The sequence below is a fragment of the Octopus sinensis genome, linkage group LG1 (genome assembly GCF_006345805.1).
Source record: "Octopus sinensis linkage group LG1, ASM634580v1, whole genome shotgun sequence".
Classification (NCBI taxonomy): domain Eukaryota; kingdom Metazoa; phylum Mollusca; class Cephalopoda; order Octopoda; family Octopodidae; genus Octopus; species Octopus sinensis.
Window position 1 is genome coordinate 194,417,253 of NC_042997.1, and position 23,315 is coordinate 194,440,567.

Consider the following 23,315-nt stretch of genomic DNA (forward strand, 5'->3'; position numbering starts at 1 on the left):
TGTGAGGGAGCCTTTATGTGGTTGTTCTGGTTGCTAAAGATAGCAACCAAATACCCTCAAATCCTCAAAGCAAGCACTGCTGTTTGACCGTTTGGCATTTAACCCTTTAAGCATTTAAACTGGCCATATCCGGCCAAAAGTATTCTGCCTGTTTTATGTTCAAACTGGTTAGATCTGGTCTCTCACACCAACCCTACAATATCATTTTAAAAATTAACTGCTACATTATATAATAAGATATAGTGTTTGTGAGGGAGCCTTTACGTGGTTGTTCTGGTTGCTAAAGATAGCAGCTAAATACCCTCAAATCCTCAAATCAAAGCACTGCTGTTTGACCGTTTGGCATTTAACCCTTTAAGCATTTAAACCGGCCATATCCGGCCAAAAGTATTCTGCCTGTTTTATGTTCAAACTGGCCAGATCTAGTCTCTCACACCAACCCTACAATATCATTTAAAAAATTAACTGCTACCTCATCAAAATCTCAAAGCTACAAGATAATGCAGGATTAGTTCAAAACAATAAGGATGAAAAAGCATTAATTGTGGAAGAATAATGCGAACACTAAAGGGTTAAACTGGCCATATCCAGCCAAAATATTCTACCTGTTTTATCTTTAAACCAATCAGATCTGACCTCTTGTACACACCCTGTAATGTCATTTTAAGAATTAAGATTCATATCATTGAAATCTCTCTAAGGTTAGGAAATACTCTTTTACTTGTTTCAGTCATTTGACTGTGGCCATGCTGGAGCACCGCCTTTAGTCGAGCATATTGACCCCAGGACTTATTCTTTGTAAGCTTAGTATTATTTTATTGGTCTCTTTTGCCGAACCGCTAAGTTACAGGAACATAATCACACAAGCATGGGTTGTCAAGTGAATGTTGGGGGGACAAACACACACACACACACACACACACACATATATATATATATATATGCAGCCTTCTGGCTTCCCAGATCCCCGGTCGAACCGTCCAACCCATGCTAGCATGGAGAACGGACGTTAAACGATGATGATGATGATGATGATGATGATGATATATATATATATATACACATACATACATACGACAGGCTTCTTTCAGTTTCCGCCTACCAAATCCACTCACAAGGCTTTGGTCGGCCTGAGGCTATAGTAGAAGACACTTGCCCAAGGCACCATACAGTGGAACTGAACCTGGAATCATGTGGTTGGTAAGCAAGCTACTTACCACACAGCCACTCCTGCGCCTGATATTGCATAATCAATTCAAGACAATGTGAATAAATAAGCTTTGCATTTGGAAGAATAGCATGAATGCTAGAGGGTTAAAATAGAAAGAAAAAGATAGGACATGGGTAATGTAATCCAAGGTAAGTCTAAAAAAGGTTGAATTGTCATGGATGGAATTTTTTAAACCATATATCTGCTTGTTTGATGAGAGTCTGGAACTAAAGCAATTTTTATATATATGGCTCAAGATTGTAAAAAAGAACAAAAGACAGAGAAAGGTGAGGGAACAAACAAGGTATATTAGTTTGACGCTCAAGAGAAGCGGAAGGTTCTTCAACATTTCGAACCTATGCTCTTCTGCAGAAAGAAATGGGGAGGGAAAACAGATGGAGAAAGAAGAAAAAAAAAGAGACGGAATAGAAATGTTGCCTGGATTAACAGTTAATAGGCGCAGGAGTGGCTGTGTGGTAAGTAGCTTGTTTACCAACCAGATGGTTTCGGGTTCAGTCCCACTGCGTGGCACCTTGGGCAAAGTGTCTTCTACTATAGCCTTGTGAGTGAATTTGATAGACGGAAACTGAAAGAAGCCCGTCGTATATATGTATGTATATATATATATATATATATGTGTGTGTATATGTCCCCCCAACATCGCTTAACAACCAATGCTTGTGTGTTTACATCCCATAACTTAACGGTTCGGCAAAAGAGACTGATAGAATAAGTACTAGGCTTATGAAGAATAAGTCCTGGGGTCGATTTGCTCGACTAAAAAAATGCGATGCTCCAGCATGGCTGCAGTCAAATGACTGAAGCATGTAAAAAAGTAAAAGAGTTGCACATGTTGAACTGACTGGAAGGAAAGAAGTGTTTGGAGACCTTGGTGGAAAAGGAGACAGCAGTAATCTGGCTATAAGTGTATATATGTGTGTGTCTGTATGTGTACATATGTGTTATCTGTAGGTGTGTATGTATGTGTATATAAAGGTGGCAGAAATGTTAGCATGCCAGGTGAAATGCTTAATAATTCATCTGTCTTTACATTCTGAGTTCAAATTCTGCTGTGGTCGACTTCACCTTTCATCCTTTCGGGGTCAATAAATTAAGTACCAGTTATGGACTGAGATCAATCTAATTGACTGGCCCTTTCCTCCAAAATTTCAGGCCTTGTTCCCAGAGTAAAAAAGTATGTGTGTATATATAAATATTTGCATATAGATGTGTGTGTATGTGCGCGCATGCATATATGCTTAGCGATGAGCCAAAATGCACGATAATTTAACATATAACAGGGTTCAGTATTCAAACTACATTAAAGTCACATGCTCATGTAATGCCTCATATAAACTAGCATAAATCTGAAGTCAAATTAACAAAGTTTACATATAATTGAAATTAGCACAGAAAACAAATTAATCATACTCCAAAAATTTTGTTACGCACATTATAATAATCTCTCACAGATCATATTCATCACATGAAGAATAACAAAATATGAAAACCATTTAAAAACACTGCCCTTATATAGCAAAGAATCATACTCAAAGATAAGCAGAAATACAAAGGGGTATTGAAAAGTTCCTGGCTTTGGGTAAAAGAAAATACAGGAGGATCAATTTATTATGATTATATTCAAGATATTTCCCTCTCAGTTTCACATACTTATTGCTTCAGTCCTTCAGTTTTCTAAGCACTGTAAAAAGAACTTGGAAGGCTTTTTGTGATTCCCTCTCAGTTTCACATACTTATTGCTTCAGTCCTTCAGTTTTTCTAAGCACTGTAAAAGAACTTGGAAGGCCTTTTGTGATACTCTTAAAGCGAAGAACTTTTCAAATTGTAGCAATCTCAAGATTAATCAGCCGTAATTGCGAGGATGATCCGGTTCTTGACTGAAGATTAAAGGCTTTGAATGACCCGTCCGTGTTTTTTGTATCGTCTATTTGAATGTTTTGCGTTCTTGTACCATTTTGTATTTATATTATATATATATATATATATATATATATATATATATATATATAAGGAAAAAGCAACAAGAATGGATCAATATTTCGGTACAATTGTTTCGTACGAAGGCATCTTTATTAAGGCTACAATATTGCAGTAAATATTTCGGCTGATGAGTATGGGTCACTTATATTTACTGCAATATTTGTAGCCTTAATAAAGATGCCTTCGTACGAAACAATTGTACCAAAATATTGATCTATTCTTGTTGCTTTTTTCTTATTTATAATCACCCCGCATTATCTTATGGTTAACACCATATAGATTTCTGGTGCATCTAAGTTAGGTACCATATTCATGTGAACTCAACAGAACTCACTTGAATCTTAATTGCTTGTACCGTGTGTATATATATATATATATAAGAAATAGAAGATATGGAAGAAGAAAAAGGTTAAGGTGGTTGAAAGAGGAGGAAGAAACAAAAGATATAAAAGAGAAAAATGAAGAGGAGAAAGGAGAGATGTTAAGCTGGGGGAGAAGGAGGAAATAATGGAAGATATAGATGAAGGAGAAGGAGGAAGAGGAGAAGTGAAACAACTAAATAAATAACCTGTTATGAAAGATTACAGCAGTTTCAAAAACTGAAACAAGAAATTAAATATTTGAAAGATTACATGTTTAGGCATGAAATAACAGCTGAACATAAAATGAATGATTAGCTGAGCCTGTCACAGAGAGACTCCCCTCACTAATTACCGGGGGAAGAGTAAACAAATAAATCTCTTTCCTATCAGGTGTTGTAATAATTCAATAAATTTCCTTCATTTTATTTATTTACTCTTACTTGTTTCAGTCATTTGACCGTGGCCATGCTGGAGCACCGCCATTAGTTGAGCATATCGATCCCAGGACTTATTCTTTGTGAGCCTAGTACTTATTCTATCGGTCTCTTTTGCCGAATCGCTAAGTTACGGGGACGTAAACACACCAGCATCGGTTGTCAAGCGATGTTTGGGGGACAAACACAGACAACACAAATATATATATACATACATACGTATACACACACACACACACACACACATATACATACGACGGGCTTCTTTCAGTTTCCTTCCACCAAATCCACTCACAAGGCTTTGGTCGGCCCGAGGCTATGGTAGAAGACACTTTGCCCAAGGTGCCATGCAGTGGGACTGAACCCGGAACCATGTGGTTGGTAAGCAAGCTACTTACCACACAGCCACTCCTGCGCCTATTTATTTATCTTTTTTTTTTGTAATTTATGAATGAAATAGCAGCTTTTTGTTAAGAAGCTCACTTTGATTTATAACCTTGTGTTTTGGGTTCAATCCCATTGAGCAGCACTGAGCAAGTGTCTTCTATCATCACCACAGAATGGCCTTGCAATACTAATTTCATAAACAGAAACAGTGCAGAAGTCAGCTGTTTATAAAGATACAGTATTCCCTCACCATATCGTGGTTTATTTTTTAAGCTTATGTCAAATCCTCCAGTACATTATACAGTACATTAATGTTTCTACTTCACAGATTTTCGCCTACCACAGGTGATTTTGGAATGTAACACCTGTGATAGTGGAGGGATTACTGTATATATATACTGGTGCTGCGTAACTAGCACCTGTGTTGGTTACATTTAAAAGGCACCTTTCGAGCATTGGGCCTCATGGAGGCAATGTGACCAATGCTGGTGTCCTGTAACTAGTACCTGTGCCAGTGGCACAAAAAAAGCACCTTTTGAGTGCTGGGCCTCATAGAAGCAATGTGACCAATTCTGGTGTCCTGTAACTAACACCCATGATGGTGACATGTAAAAAGCATCTATTGAGCATTGGGCTTCACAGAGGGGCAATGACAAATGACTGAGACCTTCGGCAATATACCATGCTTGAGAAGAAAACCCTTCAAGTCTAGATGACCCTTTGAGAGAAGTGAAATCATAGTTGTGGCAGATACTGATGTCACACAACTGACTCTCATTACACTCTTGGAGTGGTTGGTGTTAGAAAAAGCATCCAGCTGTAGAAACTATGCCAAATCAGACTGGAGTCTGGTGCAGCCCCTCAGCTTGCCAGCTCTGTTCAAACTGTCCAACTCATGCCAGCATGGACAACAGATGTTAAATGATGATAATGATGATGTTGAATATGTACACACATATACATACATACTGATGCACATTAATGTCCTTCATTCATTTTCATGCTCATATCACCATTCAAGCGTGATTGTTACAAGTGCCGCCTTACTGGCACTTGTGTCGGTGGCACATGAAAAAACATTTGAGCAAGGTTGTTGCCAGTGTCGCTGGACTGGCTCCTGTGCAGGTGGCACATAAAAAACACCATTTGAGCATGGCCATTACCAGTACCGCCTGACTGGCCCTCATGCAGGTGGCATGTAAAAGCAACCACTACACTCTCGGAGTGGTTGGCGTTAGGAAGGGCATCCAGCTGTAGAAACTCTGCCAGATCAGATTGGAGCCTGGTGCAGCCATCTGGTTCGCCAGTCCTCAGTCAAATCGTCCAACCCATGCTTGCATGATGATGATTTCCATATATACATACATTTCCATATATACACACACACATGCATGCACACGCACACACATAGATTCTCACACATACAGGCATACATACTATATGTGTATGTATGCCTGTATGCAGAAAAAGAAGAAAAATATAATACTACTGAAGAAAATGCAAAAATAAAGTATATTTATTAAGCTTAAAACAGGAAGAAATGGATGGATGTAGAAGTGGCTTTGATGTTTCGAGTTTAAAATGTTCTTCAGGAAGCTAGACAGAAGGAAAAATCTAGAAAAGTGGTGGGTGGATGAGAATAAGGAAAAAATGTGTTTTAGTCTGTTTCAAATCATGTTGAAAATGGCTGAAAGTTAGAATAACCAGAAGTGAAAGGGAAGGAAAGAAGTTTCATTCAATTGAAAGCAACAAGAGAAGTGACTATGCTTGATCATATATGTGCATATATATATTATATATATATATATATATATATATATATATTATTATATATATATATTATATATATATATATTATATATGTGTGTGTGTGTATGTAGTAGTGAGGCGCAATGGCCCAGTGGTTAGGGCAGCGGACTAGCGGTCAGAGGATCGCGGTTTCGATTCCCAGACCGGGTGTTGTGTGTGTTTATTGAGCGAAAACACCTAAAGCTCCACGAGGCTCCGGCAGGAGGTGGTGACGACCCCTGTTGTACTCTTTCGCCCCAACTTTCTCTCTTTCTCTCTTCCTGTTTCCTAAGTAATGCTGTGATGGACTGGCATCCCGTCCAGCTGGGGGGAACACATACGCCACAGAAACTGGGCCCATGAGCCTGGCTAGGCTTGAAAAGGGCGCATAAATAAAAAAAAATAAATGTAGTGGTGGTGGTGGCAGCAGCAGCTGTTCAAGAATTTGGACCTGGAGATCTCCATTTCCAGCGACTTCAAGGGCCACCTCCCAGTGGTGTTGGGCGTCAACAAAGAACCCTCAAATACAACAAGATGACCAAAGTTCTTTTTTTTTTCCAAAGTCTCCTGCCCCTAAGCCCTAGACCATCACCTAATCACCCTTACCCGTCTTGTTGCTTAACAACAACAACAACAGCAGTAGTAGTCTTGTGAACTGCTTAGTGATGTTATTATGCTGGTGGCTGGCATCAGGAAAGGCATTAAGACATAGAAACCATGTCAAAGCAGACATTGGAGCACAATACTGTCCTTGGACCCATCTGATCCTGTTAAACCATTCAACCCATGTCTGTATGGGACATGGACTTTAAACAATGATAATGATATATTTGTGTGTGTGTGTCCCTGTGTTTGTGATTGTCTTCTACAACCACTTCGCACCCATTGTTGGTTTGTTTATGTTCCCATGTCTTACCAGACTGAAAGATAATTACCAAGGTTGATTTCTTTGACTAAACCCTTCAAGACAGTGCCACAGCATAGCCACAGTTTAATGACCGAAACAATTAAAAGACAAAAGATAAACAAGAAGAAGCACAGTTATTCTCTATTATCATAACCATGGCAACCATGTCTTACCAGACTGAAAAAGATAATTACCAAGGTTGATTTCTTTGACTAAACCCTTCAAGACAGTGCCACAGCATAGCCACAGTTTAATGACCGAAACAATTAAAAGACAAAAGATAAACAAGAAGAAGCACAGTTATTCTCTATTATCATAACCATGGCAACACTTTTCACCATTTCTATTTTTGAATTGTTCTTGTTTCAGGTAAAGAATAAATTCAATGAAGAATTTGAAAGTCTTTTAAATGTCGGTCAGCAGAGAAAGATGACCTTCCTTGACCCATCTCTCAGTAAGTTTCTTATTTCTATAGATGCTCTATTAATGCAAGAAGTGAAGGCCTTCATCCATTGAATGCCATGTCAAAGATCTCTTGAGGTTTTGAACTTTCTCAGGGTTTTGTTGTTAAAACATGTTAAAATATGGTCAATCACACTGAACATCACTTCGGGAAACTGTGTTCCACTGTAGCCCTGGGCCACCAATGCCTAGGGAGAGAATTTGGTAGACAGAGATTGTAATGAAATCCATTGTGTATGCAAAAAGCACCATTCAAGAGTGGCCAATGCCAGTGCTGCCTGACTGGCACCTGTGCCGGTGGCATGTAAAAGAACCCACTACACTCACAAAGTGGTTGGCATTAGGAAGGGCATCCAGCTGTAGAAAACCATGCCAAAATCAGATTAGAGCATGGTGTAGCTTCTCAGCTTGCCAGTTCTCAGTCAAACCATCCAACCCATGCCATTATGGAAAGCAGATGTTAAACGAGACAACGATGATGATGATATATATAGATTGATAGATCATCATCATCATCACCATTTGAGCATGACCAATGCCAGTGCCACCTGACTGGCACATAAAAAGCACCATTCGAGCATAGCCAATGCCAGCGCCACCTGACTGGCTCTCATACCAGTTCTAGTCAAACCATCTAACCCATGCCAGCATAGAAAGTGGGCATTAAATAATAATGATGATGGTGATGAGGATCTATCTATCTATCTCACTCTCTCTCTATATATATATATTATCATCGTTGTGTTTAATGTCTGCTTTACATGATTGCATGGGTTGGATGGTTTGACTGAGATATATATATATATGTATGTATCTGGCATTAGGAAGGGCATCCAGCCATAGAAACATTGCCAGATCAAACTGGGCCTGGTGCAGCCTTCTGGCTTCCCAGACCCCAGTTGAACCGTCCAACCCATGCTAGCATGGAAAGCGGACGCTAAACGATGATGATGATGATGATGTATGTATATATAATTAAGGGCTCCTGAATAAGGATGCCAAGTACTAGGGGCACAAAAAAAGGATAGATTTATTGAGAGTGAAAATCAAAAACATTTACCATTAACGATACATCTCGGACTGATCAGTTTCTACCTCTTTCTAGCAAAACAAACAGAATATGTATGCTAAGGTTGGTTTCATCAGCGAGACACCTAAGTTAGTATGAATAATATTTTGTCTAATGACTAATTCGTCTTTTGTGCTGGGCCACTGGTAATAATCCATATTATTACCCTTTGTTTATGAATGTATATAGATAGATAGATAGACAGACAGACAGGCAGGCAGGCAGGCAGGCAGGCAGGCTGGCAGGCTGGCTGGCTGGCTGGCTGGCTGGCTGGCTGGCTGGCTGGCTGGCTGGTGGCTGGCTGGCTGGATGGATGGCTGGCTGGCTGGCTGGCTGGATGGCTGGCTGGCTGGTGGCTGGCTGGCTGGCTGGACTGGCTGGCTGGCTGGCTGGATGGTGCTGGGGCTGGCTGGCTGGCTGGCTGGCTGGCTGGCTGGCTGGCTGGCTGGCTGGTGGCTGGCTGGCTGGCTGGCTGGCTGGCTGGCTGGCTGGCTGGCTGGCTGGCTGGCTGGCTGGCTGGCTGGCTGGCTGGCTGGCTGGCTGGCTGGCTGGCTGGCTGGCTGGCTGGCTGGCTGGCTGGCTGGCTGGCTGGCTGGCTGGCTGGCTGACTGACTGACTGACTGACTGACTGACTGACTGACTGACTGACTGACTGACTGACTGACTGACTGACTGACTGACTGACTGACTGACTGACTGACTGACTGACTGACTGACTGACTGACTGACTGACTGACTGACTGACTGACTGACTGACTGACTGACTGACTGACTGACTGACTGACTGACTGATGACTGACTGACTGACTGACTGACTGACTGACTGACTGACTGACTGACTGACTGACTGACTGACTGACTGACTGACTGACTGACTGACTGACTGACTGACTGACTGACTGACTGACTGACTGACTGACTGACTGACTGACTGACTGACTGACTGACTGACTGACTATGACTGACTGACTGACTGACTGACTGATGACTGACTGACTGACTGACTGATGACTGACTGTGACTGACTGACTGACTGACTGACTGACTGACTGACTGACTGACTGACTGACTGACTGACTGACTGACTGACTGACTGACTGACTGACTGACTGACTGACTGACTGACTGACTGACTGACTGACTGACTGACTGACTGACTGACTGACTGACTGACTGACTGACTGACTGACTGACTGACTGACTGACTGACTGACTGACTGACTGACTGACTGACTGACTGACTGACTGACTGACTGACTGACTGACTGACTGACTGACTGACTGACTGGACTGACTGACTGACTGGACTGACTGACTGACTGACTGACTGACTGACTGACTGACTGACTGACTGACTGACTATGATGACTGATGACTGACTGACTGACTGACTGACTGACTGACTGACTGACTGACTGACTGACTGACTGACTGACTGACTGACTGACTGACTGACTGACTGACTGACTGACTGACTGACTGACTGACTGACTGACTGATGACTGACTGACTGACTGACTGACTGATGACTGACTGACTGACTGACTGACTGACTGACTGACTGACTGACTGACTGACTGACGATGACTGACTGACTGACTGACTGACTGACTGACTGACTGACTGACTGACTGACTGACTGACTGACTGACTGACTGACTGACTGACTGACTGACTGACTGACTGACTGACTGACTGACTGACTGACTGACTGACTGACTGACTGACTGACTGACTGACTGATGACTGACTGACTGACTGACTGACTGACTGACTGACTGACTGACTGACTGACTGACTGACTGACTGACTGACTGACTGACTGACTGACTGACTGACTGACTGACTGACTGACTGAGACTGACTGACTGACTGACCTGACTGACTGACTGACTGACTGACTGATGACTGACTGACTGACTGACTGACTGACTGACTGACTGACGATGACTGACTGACTGACTGACTGACTGACTGACTGACTGACTGACTGACTGACTGACTGACTGACTGACTGACTGACTGACTGGACTGACTGACTGACTGACTGACTGACTGACTGACTGACTGACTGACTGACTGACTGACTGACTGACTGACTGACTGACTGACTGACTGACTGACTGACTGACTGACTGACTGACTGACTGACTGACTGACTGACTGACTGACTGACTGACTGACTGACTGACTGACTGACTGACTGACTGACTGACTGACTGACTGACTGACTGACTGACTGACTGACTGACTCTGACTGACTGACTGACTGACTGACTGACTGACTGACTCTGACTGACTAACTGACTGACTGACTGACTGACTGACTGACTGACTGACTGACTGACTGACTGACTGGACTGACTGAGACTGACTGACTGACTGACTGACTGACTGATGACTGACTGACTGACTGACTGACTGACTGACTGTGACTGACTGACTGGACTGACTGACTGACTGACTGACTGACTGACTGACTGACTGATGACTGACTGACTGACTGACTGACTGACTGACTGACTGACTGACTGACTGACTGATGCTGACTGACTGACTGACTGACTGACTGACTGACTGACTGACTGACTGACTGACTGACGACTGACTGACTGACTGACTGACTGACTGACTGACTGACTGACTGACTGACTGACTGACTGACTGACTGACTGACTGACTGACTGACTGACTGACTGACTGACTGACTGACTGACTGACTGACTGACTGACTGACTGACTGAGGACTGACTGACTGACTCTGACTGACTGACTGACTGACTGACTGACTGACTGACTGACTGACTGACTGACCTGACTGACTGACTGACTGACTGACTGACTGACTGACTGACTGACTGACTGACTGACTGACTGACTGACTGACTGACTGACTGACTGACTGACTGACTGACTGACTGACTGACTGACTGACTGACTGACTGACTGACTGACTGACTGACTGACTGTTTCATGATTGCATGGGTTGGATGGCTTTATATATATATATAGAGATAGATAGATCATCATCATCATTTAGTGTGTGTTAGACAGTTTGACTGGCACTAGTAAACCAGAGAGCTGCACCAAGTTCCATTCTGATCTGGTATGGCTTCTACAGCTGGATGCCCTTCCTAACACTAACCACTTAGGGTGTAGTGGGTGCTTTTTTTACATGTCACTGACACAGATGCTTTTATGTGTCACCAGCACATAAAAGCCAGTTACATGACACCAGCATCGGTCACATGGTAACACTGATATGTGTGTGTGTTGTGTATGCCTTTGTGTTCTTGTCTATTTCTCTTCCCTCCCCCCACTCAACAATTGATGTTGGTTTGTTTACATCCCCTTAATTTAAGGGCTCAGCAAAAGAGACCAATAGAATAAGTACAAGAATAAAAAAATAACTTCTGGGATCGACTTATTCAACTAAACCCTTCAAGGCAGTGCTCCAGCATGGCCACGATCCAATGATTGAAACAAATAAAAGATGAAACAAGATAGAACAGCACTATGTTTAATATTTAATTTCAGAGAAAATTCTCAAAGAAAATTACCAATTCCTGTATTGTGTGGGATGGGGGAACTATTTGCTGACTCTAGCTCTACTTTTATGATTTCTCGTTTAAAGTCTTCAAATAACTATTTTACTCTTTTACTTGTTTCAGTCATTTGACTGCGGCCATGCTGGAGCACCACCTTTTAGGAAAAATATGGAACGCTTCACAAATTTTATTTTTCTCTCTTCATTCTCCCCACTCTCTCTTGCTCTTTCTCACTCACTCTCTCTCTCTCTTTCTGTCTCACTCTTTCTCTCTTTTTCGCTCTTAGACAACACTTTCTGGCAGAAATGGTACACCTCCCCATCTCTAGAATACACCCAACCTCAAGACAGACGTCTGTTCAAAGAGATTCTGCATGCAGAAAAAGAAAGGTAAGTCATCACCACCACCACCACCACCATCATCATCATCATCATCATCATCATCATTTAATGTCCACTTTTTATGCTGGCATGGGTTGGACGGTTTGATTGAAAACTGGTAAGCTGGGGAACTGTCCCAGGTTTCAATCTGATTTGGCATGGTTTCTATGGCTGGATGCCCTTCCCAATGCTAACCACTTTACAGAGTGTAGTGGATGCTTTTTACGTGCCACTGGCACAGGTGCCAGTTACAAAACCCCAGCATTGGCCACAACTGTGATCTCACTTGGCTTGACAGATCTTCTCAAGCACAGTATATTGCCAAAAGCGTTGGTCACTTGTCCCAGCCTCTGTGAAGCCACTGCCTTCATGTAATCTACAATAATAATACACTTGTGTATTTCTCCATCACAACATATGAATGAGAAAGGAAGGGGTGATATATGAATAAGGAAGGAAGAGTTGAAAAAAATCAAACAGCGTTTCAACTCTGTGAGTATATGTGTGTGTATGCAAAAGAAAGGTATGTGAATGTTTCTTAATTCTTTATTGCCCTCAAGGGGCTAAACATAGAGGGGGACAAACAAGGACAGACAAAGGGATTAAGTCGATTACATCGACCCCAATGCATAACTGGTACTTAATCTATCGACCCCGAAAGGATGAAAGGCAAAGTCGACCTCGGTGGAATTTGAACTCAGAACGTAACGGCAGACGAAATACCTATTTCTTTACTACCTTCAAAGGGCTAAACACAGAGAGGACAAACAAGGACAGACAAACGGATTAAGTCGATTACATCGACCCCCAGTGCATAACTGGTACTTAATTTATCGACTCCAAAAGGATGAAAGGCAAAGCTACCTCAGCGGAGTTTGAACTTAGAACGTAATGGCAGACGAAATACAGCTAGGCATTTTGGCCGGCGCGCTAACGTTTCTGCCAGCTCGCCGCCTTAGGTATGTGAATGTTTATTTATGTGTGTGTGCAATGGCAGTGGTATGGTGAACATTCAATGCTGAAAAGAAAAATCACTGTTTCAACTCTGTGTGTGTGTATGTACAAGAGAAGTATATGAATTTTTGTATGTATGAATCATGTATGTATGTTCTTTCAGTAACAAACGATGGTTGGTCGATGTCACATCTCAAAAGACAAATACAAAACATTGACAAGTGTATTAATTTGATTTACCATCCATATATTCTATCTGTTTTGTTAAAATTAATTATTAGTCACACACACCTACACAAACATATACATATACAAACTCATTGGAGAAAATAATTATTACCTGAGTGAATCAGAAATATAAAATGAATTCAGTCGAAAGGTATGTTATAAATTGGGTAATAAAAGAATTATTAAACTAAAAACTTGGTTTTGTACCTTTTTTATATACAAAATACTACAATTAACCATAATTTTTGACAGCACAGAGCCAGCCAGTCATAATATATTTAGCAAGGCAGGGCAGCAAGCTGGTAGAATTGTTAACACACTGGGCAAAATACTTAATGGTATTTCGTCTGTATTTACATTCTGAGTTCAAATTCCACTGAGGTTAACTTTGCCTTTCATCCTTTCAGGGTCGATAAAATAAGTACCTGTTTGAGCACTGGGGTCAGTGCTTCCCAGCCTTTTTACCGTTGTGTAATCCTTAAGATGAATTACATGTCTCAGGGAACCCCTGCACAAAAAAAATTATATACCATATCTTTCTCATAGTTTTTTCATCATAGTTCACATGGTAAATATCTGTTACACACACACCTATATATATATATATATTATATATATATATATATATATATAAAATAAATATAAGAGAGTGGTCACTATATGGCTCACTCTATCACAGTTAATCCAAAAGGTTTCAACCACAAAAATACATGTTTCCCATGAAAGTCAGTACGATTGTTAGCTCACTAACAATCGTACTGACTTTCATGGGAAACATGTATTTTGTGTGTTGAAACCTTTTGGATTAAACTGGTGCTAGAGTGAGCCATATAGTGACCACTCTCTTATATTTATTTTGTAAAAATATTATAATATATTATAAAATATTATAATAATCCAGGTTTCTCGGAGCACTAGGCCACTTGGTGTTGAATAGATATACTATTAAATTAGTATCTAATTCTCTCACCCTTATTAATAATTATATATATATATATATATATATATATATATATATATATATAGGGAGAGTTACGAAAAAAAACAAAAGACGAAGACAGGTGGTGTACAAAACAAACAGATGTATTAGTATAACGCTCAGGAATAGAAAAAGTCTTTTACATTTCGAGCCTACGCTCTTCTACAGAAAGGGACACAGAAAAAACAAGGAGAGAAAAAAAATGTGTGTAGTAGTGGCTACCGATCTATCATGGCGATATGTATATATATATATACATATATGTGTGTGTGTGGTTGGTATATTTTTTTGATAGTGGGGGTGCAATGGCCCAGTGGTTAGGCTAGTGGACTCGTGGTCGTAGTATCACGGTTTCAATCCCCAGACCATGCATTGTGAGTGTTCATTGAGCAAAAACCCCTAAAGCTCCACAAGGCTCCAGTGGGGGTGGAGGACGAACCCTGCTGTACTCTTTCAGCACAACTTGCCCTCACTCTTTCTTCCCGTTTCTGTTGTACCTGTATTTCAAAGGGCCGGCCTTATCACACTCTGTGTCATGCAGAATCTCCCCGAAAACTACATTAAAGGTACACATGTCTGTGGAGTACTCAGCCACATGCACATTAATTTCATGAGCAGGCTGTTCTGTTGATTGGATCTGCGGCGTTGTAACCGACAGAGTGCCGCAAATTTTTTTGATAACATAATTGGTTAAATAGGATGATGTCTATATTACAATAACCAATAATATGTTGTGCACGTATAGTAATATTACGATCATGAAATTAGCATCAGCTTATCTCACTCTTTCTCATGGAACCTCTAGGAACCTTTTGCAGAACCCTTGGGTTGTAGGAAATCCTAGTTGAGAAACGCTTCTTTATATATATATATAATATTAATTAGAGACAAAACCACTATTTTGAAAAACAAACAAGGAAAGACTTAATCAATACATAAAATTTTAATAAAAAGTAAAAAAACCACCACTACAATTGTTTCATGTCTTCTAATGACAATCTTCAGGTGGATTTCCGATTTTCAAATCAGTTTCAATTTAACTGATTGAAACTGATTTGAAAATCGGAAATCCACCTGAAGATTGTCATTAGAAGACATGAAACAATTGTAGTGGTGGTTTTTTTACTTTTTATTAAAATTTTATGTATTGATTAAGTCTTTCCTTGTTGTTTTGCAAAATAGTGGTTTTGTCTCTAATTAATATTATATAATATTTTACTATAAAATGGATTTAATCCTAATCTGATTTTTTCCCTGTAAATTTGGATTTATTCCCTAATATTTATTATTATATATATATATATATATATATTACGATCATGAAATTAGCATTAGCTTATCTCACTCTTTCTTGCGGAACCCTTAGGAACCTTTTGTGGAACCCTAGGGTTCTGGTTGAGAAACGCTGACTGGGATTAATGTAATCAACTTAACCCCTTTCTGCCAAAATTGCTAGCCTTGTGCCTAAATTATTAGCATGCCAGGCAAAATGCTTGCTCTTTTACATGTTTTAGCCATTTGACTGTGGCCATGCTGGAGCACCACCTTTAGTCAAGCAAATCGACCCCAGTACTTATTCTTTGTAAGCCTAGTACTATTGGTCTCTTTTGCCAAACTGCTAAGTTTTGGGGACATAAACACACCAACATCGGTTGTCAAGTGATGGTGGTAGGGGCTAAACACACACATACAAACACACTCACACACACACATATATATATATGATGGGCTTCTTTCAGTTTCCATCTACCAAATCCACTCACAAGGTTTTGGTCGGCCCAAGGCTATAGTAGAAGATACTTGCCCATGGTACCACACAGTGGGACTGAACCCGGGATTATGTGATTGAGAAGCAAGCTTCTTTCGACACAGCCACACCTGCGCCTAGTGGAATTTCATCCATCTTTACATTCCGAGTTCAAATTCCACTGAGGTCAACTTTTGCCTTTCATCCTTTCGGGGGTCCTTAAAATAAGAACCAGTTGAGCACTGAGGTCAATGTAATCGACTTACCCCTTCTCCCCGAATTGCTGGCCTTGTGCCAAAATCTGAAGCCGATATATTTAGCAAGGCATAATTAACATTCTTGAATTTCAGTTGAGGTCATTTACACCTCTCACTTGCAATGTCTTCATATCTTGGCAGTAAAATCTTTCTCTCCCCCTCTCTCTCCCCCCACATGCATGAAATTCCATATTCTGTTCAACCACATTACTATATGAAAAGAACTTTCTATGCTATTCTGCAGTTTCTCAATGGAGGCATTAATCGCGGGACAGACAGTTTGTCTTCGACATTGACATTTAAATGTAACAGAGCCCACCCTTCACTTGGTATGACCACAGAAAATTTCCCCCCCACTCTCTCTTTCTTTCTCTCTCTCTGTTTATCTATCTGTTTCTCTTTCTCTCTCTCTTCCTTTACAAAGTCTAACAACAGATAAAAGAAAGGCCTGGACAAACTGTGTGACAGAATGTTTTACCAGGAATGTGACATAAACAAATGTAGGACCCAATCTTCAGTGATGAGGTTATAAGAAATAGATCACCATGCTCACCGCCATCGTCATCACCACCACCACTATCATCATCATCACCACCACCATCATCATCACCATTATCATCACTACTACCACCACCATCATCATCATTATCATCATCATCACCACCATCATCATCACCATTATCATCACTACTACCACCACCATCATCATCATTATCATCTCCATCACCACCACCACCATCATCATCATCACAACCACCACCATCACCACTATCATCATCACAACCACCACCATCATCATCATCACCACCACCATCATCATCATCATTTTAATGTTCCCATTTCCATGCATGGGTTGAAAGCAGTTTGTTGAGGCAGATTTTCTACAACTGGATGCCTTTCCTGTTGCCGATCCTTACCCTGTTCCAAAGTAAGGTAATATTTCCCCATGACCAGACATGTTATTCATGGAAGACTGGAAACAAAGGACACCGTTCTCATGACAGACACACACACACACACACACACACACACACTCATGTATATATATGACGGGCTTCTTTCAGTTTCCATCTACCAAATCCACTCACAAGGCTTTGGTCGGCCCTTGGCTATAATAGTAGGCATTTGCAGAAGGTGCCATACAATAGCTCTCAATCAGAGACTATGAGTTTGGAAAGGAAACTTCTTAGAATTACTACCACATACACAGACACACATCATCGTTTAACGTCCACTTTCCATGCTAGCATGGGTTAGACGAATGACTGAGGGCTAGCGAACCAGATGGCTGCACCAGGCTCCAATCTTGATCTGGTAGAGTTTCTACAGCTGGATGCCCTTCCTAACGCCAACCACTCTGAGGGTGCTTTTTAGTGGGTGCTTTTTACGTGCCACTGGCACGGGGGCCAGTCAGGCGGTACTGGCAGTGACCTCGCTCAAATCTTTTACACATGCCACCGGCACAGGTGCCAATAAACACACACATGCACATATACAAAAATATGCCCATTACACATGAATGGAACATATACAGATATATGGATGTATGGTTAAGAAGCTTGCTTTGCAACTACAGGGTATCAGGTTCAGCCCCACTGTGCGGCACCTTGGACAAGTGTCTTTACTATAGCCCTGGGTCAACTTCAGGGTGAATTTGGTTGACAGAAACTGTGTAGAAGCCTATTATATATGTGTGTGAGTGCATGTATGTGTTGTGTTTGTGTTTGTTCCCCCACATACACACTGCTTGGAAAACTGGTGCTGGTTTGTTTACATCCTTGTAACTTAGCTGTTTGGCAAAAGAGAGCAACAGAATAAGTACCAGACTTCAAAGAAAATAAGAACTCGGTCAATTTGTTCGACTAAATCCAAGGTTGTGCTCCAGCATGGCCGTTGCTGTCAATGATTGAAATATGTATAAGCTGAAGGTGAAAGAAGATACATATACACACATATATACACAGTCGTGTACATAGAGAAAGAGAAAATGAAGAACAAGGAATACCAGCACCACCACCATCACCATCATCATCATTATCCCCATCACCAACACTATCACCACCACCACCACCACCATTATCATTACCATCATCATCATCACCACAATCACCACCACCATCATCACCACCATCATCATTGTTGTCATCATCATCATCACCACCACCACTATCATCATTATCACTGTCTTCATTATGATTATCTCTGTCACCACCACCACCATCATCACCACCCACCATCCCCACCACCACCACCACCATGATCCCCATCATCACCACCACTATCATCATCATCATCATCACCCATAGCCACCACCTTCACCACCATTACTACAACAACAACAAACAAACAAACAAACAAACTGAAGCATCACTTTGCTAGTTTTCCGTCTGCCTCCTCTCTTTAACCTCATCAATAAACAATTTTTTCAGAATCAATCAACAATTGGAAAGAAATCAACTGGAAATCCAGAGAGAGAAACTTCAATACAAGTAAGACATTATTAACATCTTCACAATTTCTCTCGGTCAAACGTTGGCATTGCTGCTGCCATAGTCATTATCACTGTTGCTGTTGTTATTATTACTGCTGCAGTTGCTGTTGTTGTTAAGCAACAAGAAGGGTAAGGGTGTTTAGGTGATGGCCTAGGGCTTAGGAGCAGGAGACCCCAGACCTTGGAAAAAAAAAACTTTGGTCGTCTTGTAGTCGAGGGCTCTTCGTAGACGCCCGACACCACTGAGAGGTGGCCCTCGAAGTCGCTGGAAATGGAGATCTCCAGGTCAAATTCTTGGATTGCTGCTGCTGCTGTTTGTTTGTTGAGCAAAGCGGTCTTCGTCCCAGAGCTCGCAAGATCGCGCCTCATGATTGTATGTAGTGGGAGAAGTCCGAAACGTGGTCCTTTGCTATTTGTAAGACCCGCAGAAGAGAAAGCAGGTCAACGCCCCCCGATACCGAGAGCATCGACAGATGGATGAATGCACATCCAGGCTCAGCGGTTGCGTAGGAAGTCGGAGACAAGAAACAAGAAGAAAGAGTGAGAGAAAGTTGGAGCGAAAGAGTACAACAGGGGTTGCCACCACCCCATGCCGGAGCCTTGTGGGACTTTAGGTGTTTTCGCTCAATAAACACACACAACGCCCAGCGTGGGAATCGAAACTGCGATCCTCCGACTGCGAGTCCGCTGCCCTAACCATTGGGCCATTGCGCCTCCACTTACTGCTGCAGTTGCTGTTGTTGTTGCTGCTGTTACAGTTGTTATTAATGGTTTTGCTGCCATAGTCATCATCACTGTTGTTGTTGTTGCTGCTGCTGCTTTTTCTCCTTCTTCCTCCTCTCTTATTCTTATTATTATTATTATTATTCTCTTCTTCTTCATCCTCTTCTTCTTCGTCTTCTTATTCTTCTTCTTCTCCTTCTCTTTCTTCTTCTTCTTCCTCTTCTTAGTCTTCTCCTTCTTCTTCTTTTCCTTCTTCTCTTTCTTCTTCTTCTTCTTCTGTCCGTCCGTCCGTCCATCCATCCATCCAATGTTTCTGATTTTCTTCAGGCAACAATTAGAAGAAATCCTGGAACAATCTAGAAACGAGAAACAACTGATGCTGAGAGAACAGAACAGTTTACAAGAGAAACTAAATAAAGTCAGTGTTTTTTATTTAAATTATTGCATTTTATTGATATGTGTTGTTATTGTTGTTGTTGTTTATGATGATGCTGTTGTTGTTGTTGTAAGGCCCTTGGTCCGTTCTGTTCCAGCAGACATGTGCCATGATGTTATGGCTTTCTAGTAAGCTATCATGATAGGCACATTGTCATCATCAACATCACCTTCAGTGTTGCCATTATCATCATCTTCATTATAATCATCATCATCAACAACACTACCACCACCACCACCATCATCATTTTCATCATCATCACCACCATCATCATCATCATTACCACCTCCACTACCACCATCATCACCACCGCCATCTTATTTAGTCGTGCTGTTTTGAATTAATCCTGCATTATCTCACAGCTTCTAGATTTTGATGATGGTGGCTGTTTACTTTTCGAATGACATTGTGGGGTAGGCGTGAGAGGCTGGCTCTGGCTGGTTTGAAGATAAAACAACTAAAATGTAAGGACTGGATGTGGCTGGTTTAAATGGTCAAACGGTTAAAGCTGTGCCTCAGCATAGCTATAGGTCAATGACTGAAACCAATACATGAGGAAGATGGTAGAAACAGAAGGCATTAATGCATCTAGTTTTATTACATTACTAGCAGTATCACCCGGCGTTGCTTGGGTTTGTAAGGGAAATAACTATATAAGCATTTTTAGAGAGTTACTTCCCTTATATAACCCGAGCAAAAATCATTAAAAATGCGGAAAAAATGATGGTAAATTTTTTTTAAATCGTAGGCTCATCGTAGACACGCACTAATACCCAGAAGGGCTCAATATGAATGACGACTATAAGATACCCGCTTTTGGTTAAACTGCACCACAAAATGTGGGAGTAGTTAGGAATCTAAATCGGAGGAGACAGAGTCTCACACACACAACTTCAATTTTATATATAAAGATGTCCTGAGTTCAAATCTCAACTGAGTAATCTCTATTTTAACCCCACCTCACTCCTCACTGAGTGACCATTCTCATCATCATTTAATGTCCACTTTTCCTTGCTTGCATGGATCAGACAGAATTTTTTGAGGCAGACTTCCTACAGCTGGATGCCCTTCCTGTCACTGACCCTCATCAGTTTCCATCTATGGTAATATTTTCACCATGACTAGACATGTTTTTCATGGAAGACTGGAAAGAAACAAACTCACTTGTACGATGCTGATGCTCATTTATGACCATCACATAATGTCCCGACAAGGAAGGAAGGAAGGATGGATTCATTCATTCATTCATTCATTCATTCATGCATGCATACAGTGGTCTTCTTTCAGTTTCTGTCTTCCAAATCCATTCAAAAGTCTTTGGTCAGTCCTGGGCTATAATAGAAGACACTTACCTCAGTATTGCACAATGGGATTGAACCAAGGACCACATGGTTGGGAAGCCAGCTTCTTAACCACACACCCACACCTGTGCCTGATATTTCAAATTGATGTTTTTTGAATTTGCTTTTTGCTGAAATTAGGCTTAGTTACAAAGATGGGGAAGAAATTAAATGATGAAATATGTTATGAATTACCAACTAATTTATTAATTGCAAATTAATTTTTTTTTTCTTCAGGAGATAGCAGATCACAAAACATGTTCACAGGATGCAGCAATTAAAATAGCTGAACTCAATGCAGAATTACAAACCCTCAGGGAACTAAGTCTTGTGAGTAGAGATGTACCTTAGAGGTTTTATATCAACTAAATATGTCAAGGGATCATCATCATTATAATCATTATCAACATCATCATTATCTCTTAACGTCTATCTTCTCTGCTGGCATGGGTTTAGCTAAGATCCAACAGGTCTGAGGACTTTGTTATGTGCTGATGTCTGCTTTGGCATGGTTTTTATGGTTGGATGCTTTTTCTAATGCCAACCAATTTATAGAGTGTATTGGGAGCTTTTCTTATGGCACCAGAACTGGAAATATGCTGTGCTTGAGAAGTCGCGGTAATCCAAGTAAGACCATAACCTGTGGCCTATGCCAGGGGTGTAACCATCCCACTTATGCATACCTTTCCTTCATTGGACACTAAACTCTGCTCGCGAAGAGTGAAATCGAAATTGAAATCAAATTCGATGACTGGCATCCATGCTAGTGGAGCACTAAGAGTACCATCCAGGCGTGATCATTGCGAGAGCAGCTAACTGGTTTCCATGCCCATGACACATAAAAAGAATCATTCAAGCATGATCATTACCTGTGTCACCTTACTGGCACTTGTGCCGGTGACACATGAGAAAACATTCGAGCGAGGTCATTGCCAGTGCAGGTAGCACATAAAAAGCACCATTTGAGCGTGGCCATTGCCAGTACCGCCTGACTGGCCCTCGTGCCAGTGGCATGTAAAAGCACCCACTACACTTTAAGAGTGGTTGGCATTAAGAAGGGCATCCAGCTGTAGAAACTCTGCTAGATCAGATTGGAATGTGGTGCAGCCATCTGGTTAACCAGAGCTTAGCGAAATCGTCCAACCCATACTAACATGGAAAGCGAACATTAAACGATGATGATGATGATGATGATGATTACATTCCCATAACAGAATTAATAAACAAATTAAAATTTTGACACATTTACCATCATTGGTCTATTCTTATTATCTATATCTCAAGAATTTAAATTGGGACAATCTTTCTTTCCAGAAATTTCCTGATTCCACGAGGGATCATGCTGAAAATACAAATCCTTCTTCTGCAAGAACCTGGTATGCTATCATTTTTTTTTCCTATTTTAGTAATCTAGTTAATATGTCATTTGATGAAACATTCTTTATACCTCTTATTTATTTTCTTCTTCTTCTTCTTCTTCTTCTTCTTCTTCTTCTTCTTCTTCTTCTTCTTCTTCTTCTTCTTCTTCTTCTTCTTCTTCTTTCTTCTTCTTCTTCTTCTTCTTCTTCTTTCTTCTTTCTTCTCTCTTCTTCTTCTTCTTCTTCTTCTTCTT

The 23,315-nt window shown here is 41.0% G+C and overlaps 1 protein-coding gene across 2 annotated transcripts in view; it reads left to right on the forward strand.

Annotated features, from left to right (window-relative positions):
• The window catches only part of LOC115219694, a 61,257-nt gene that overhangs the window by 34,755 nt on the left and 3,187 nt on the right, over positions 1 to 23,315 (forward strand). For both annotated transcript variants that reach the window (XM_029789872.2, XM_036508088.1), the window contains 6 exons: positions 7,459 to 7,543; positions 12,455 to 12,557; positions 19,143 to 19,202; positions 20,255 to 20,345; positions 21,941 to 22,033; positions 23,018 to 23,079. In XM_029789872.2, the coding sequence (XP_029645732.2) occupies positions 7,459 to 7,543; positions 12,455 to 12,557; positions 19,143 to 19,202; positions 20,255 to 20,345; positions 21,941 to 22,033; positions 23,018 to 23,079 (494 nt within the window). The remainder of the gene's footprint in view (positions 1 to 7,458; positions 7,544 to 12,454; positions 12,558 to 19,142; positions 19,203 to 20,254; positions 20,346 to 21,940; positions 22,034 to 23,017; positions 23,080 to 23,315) is intronic.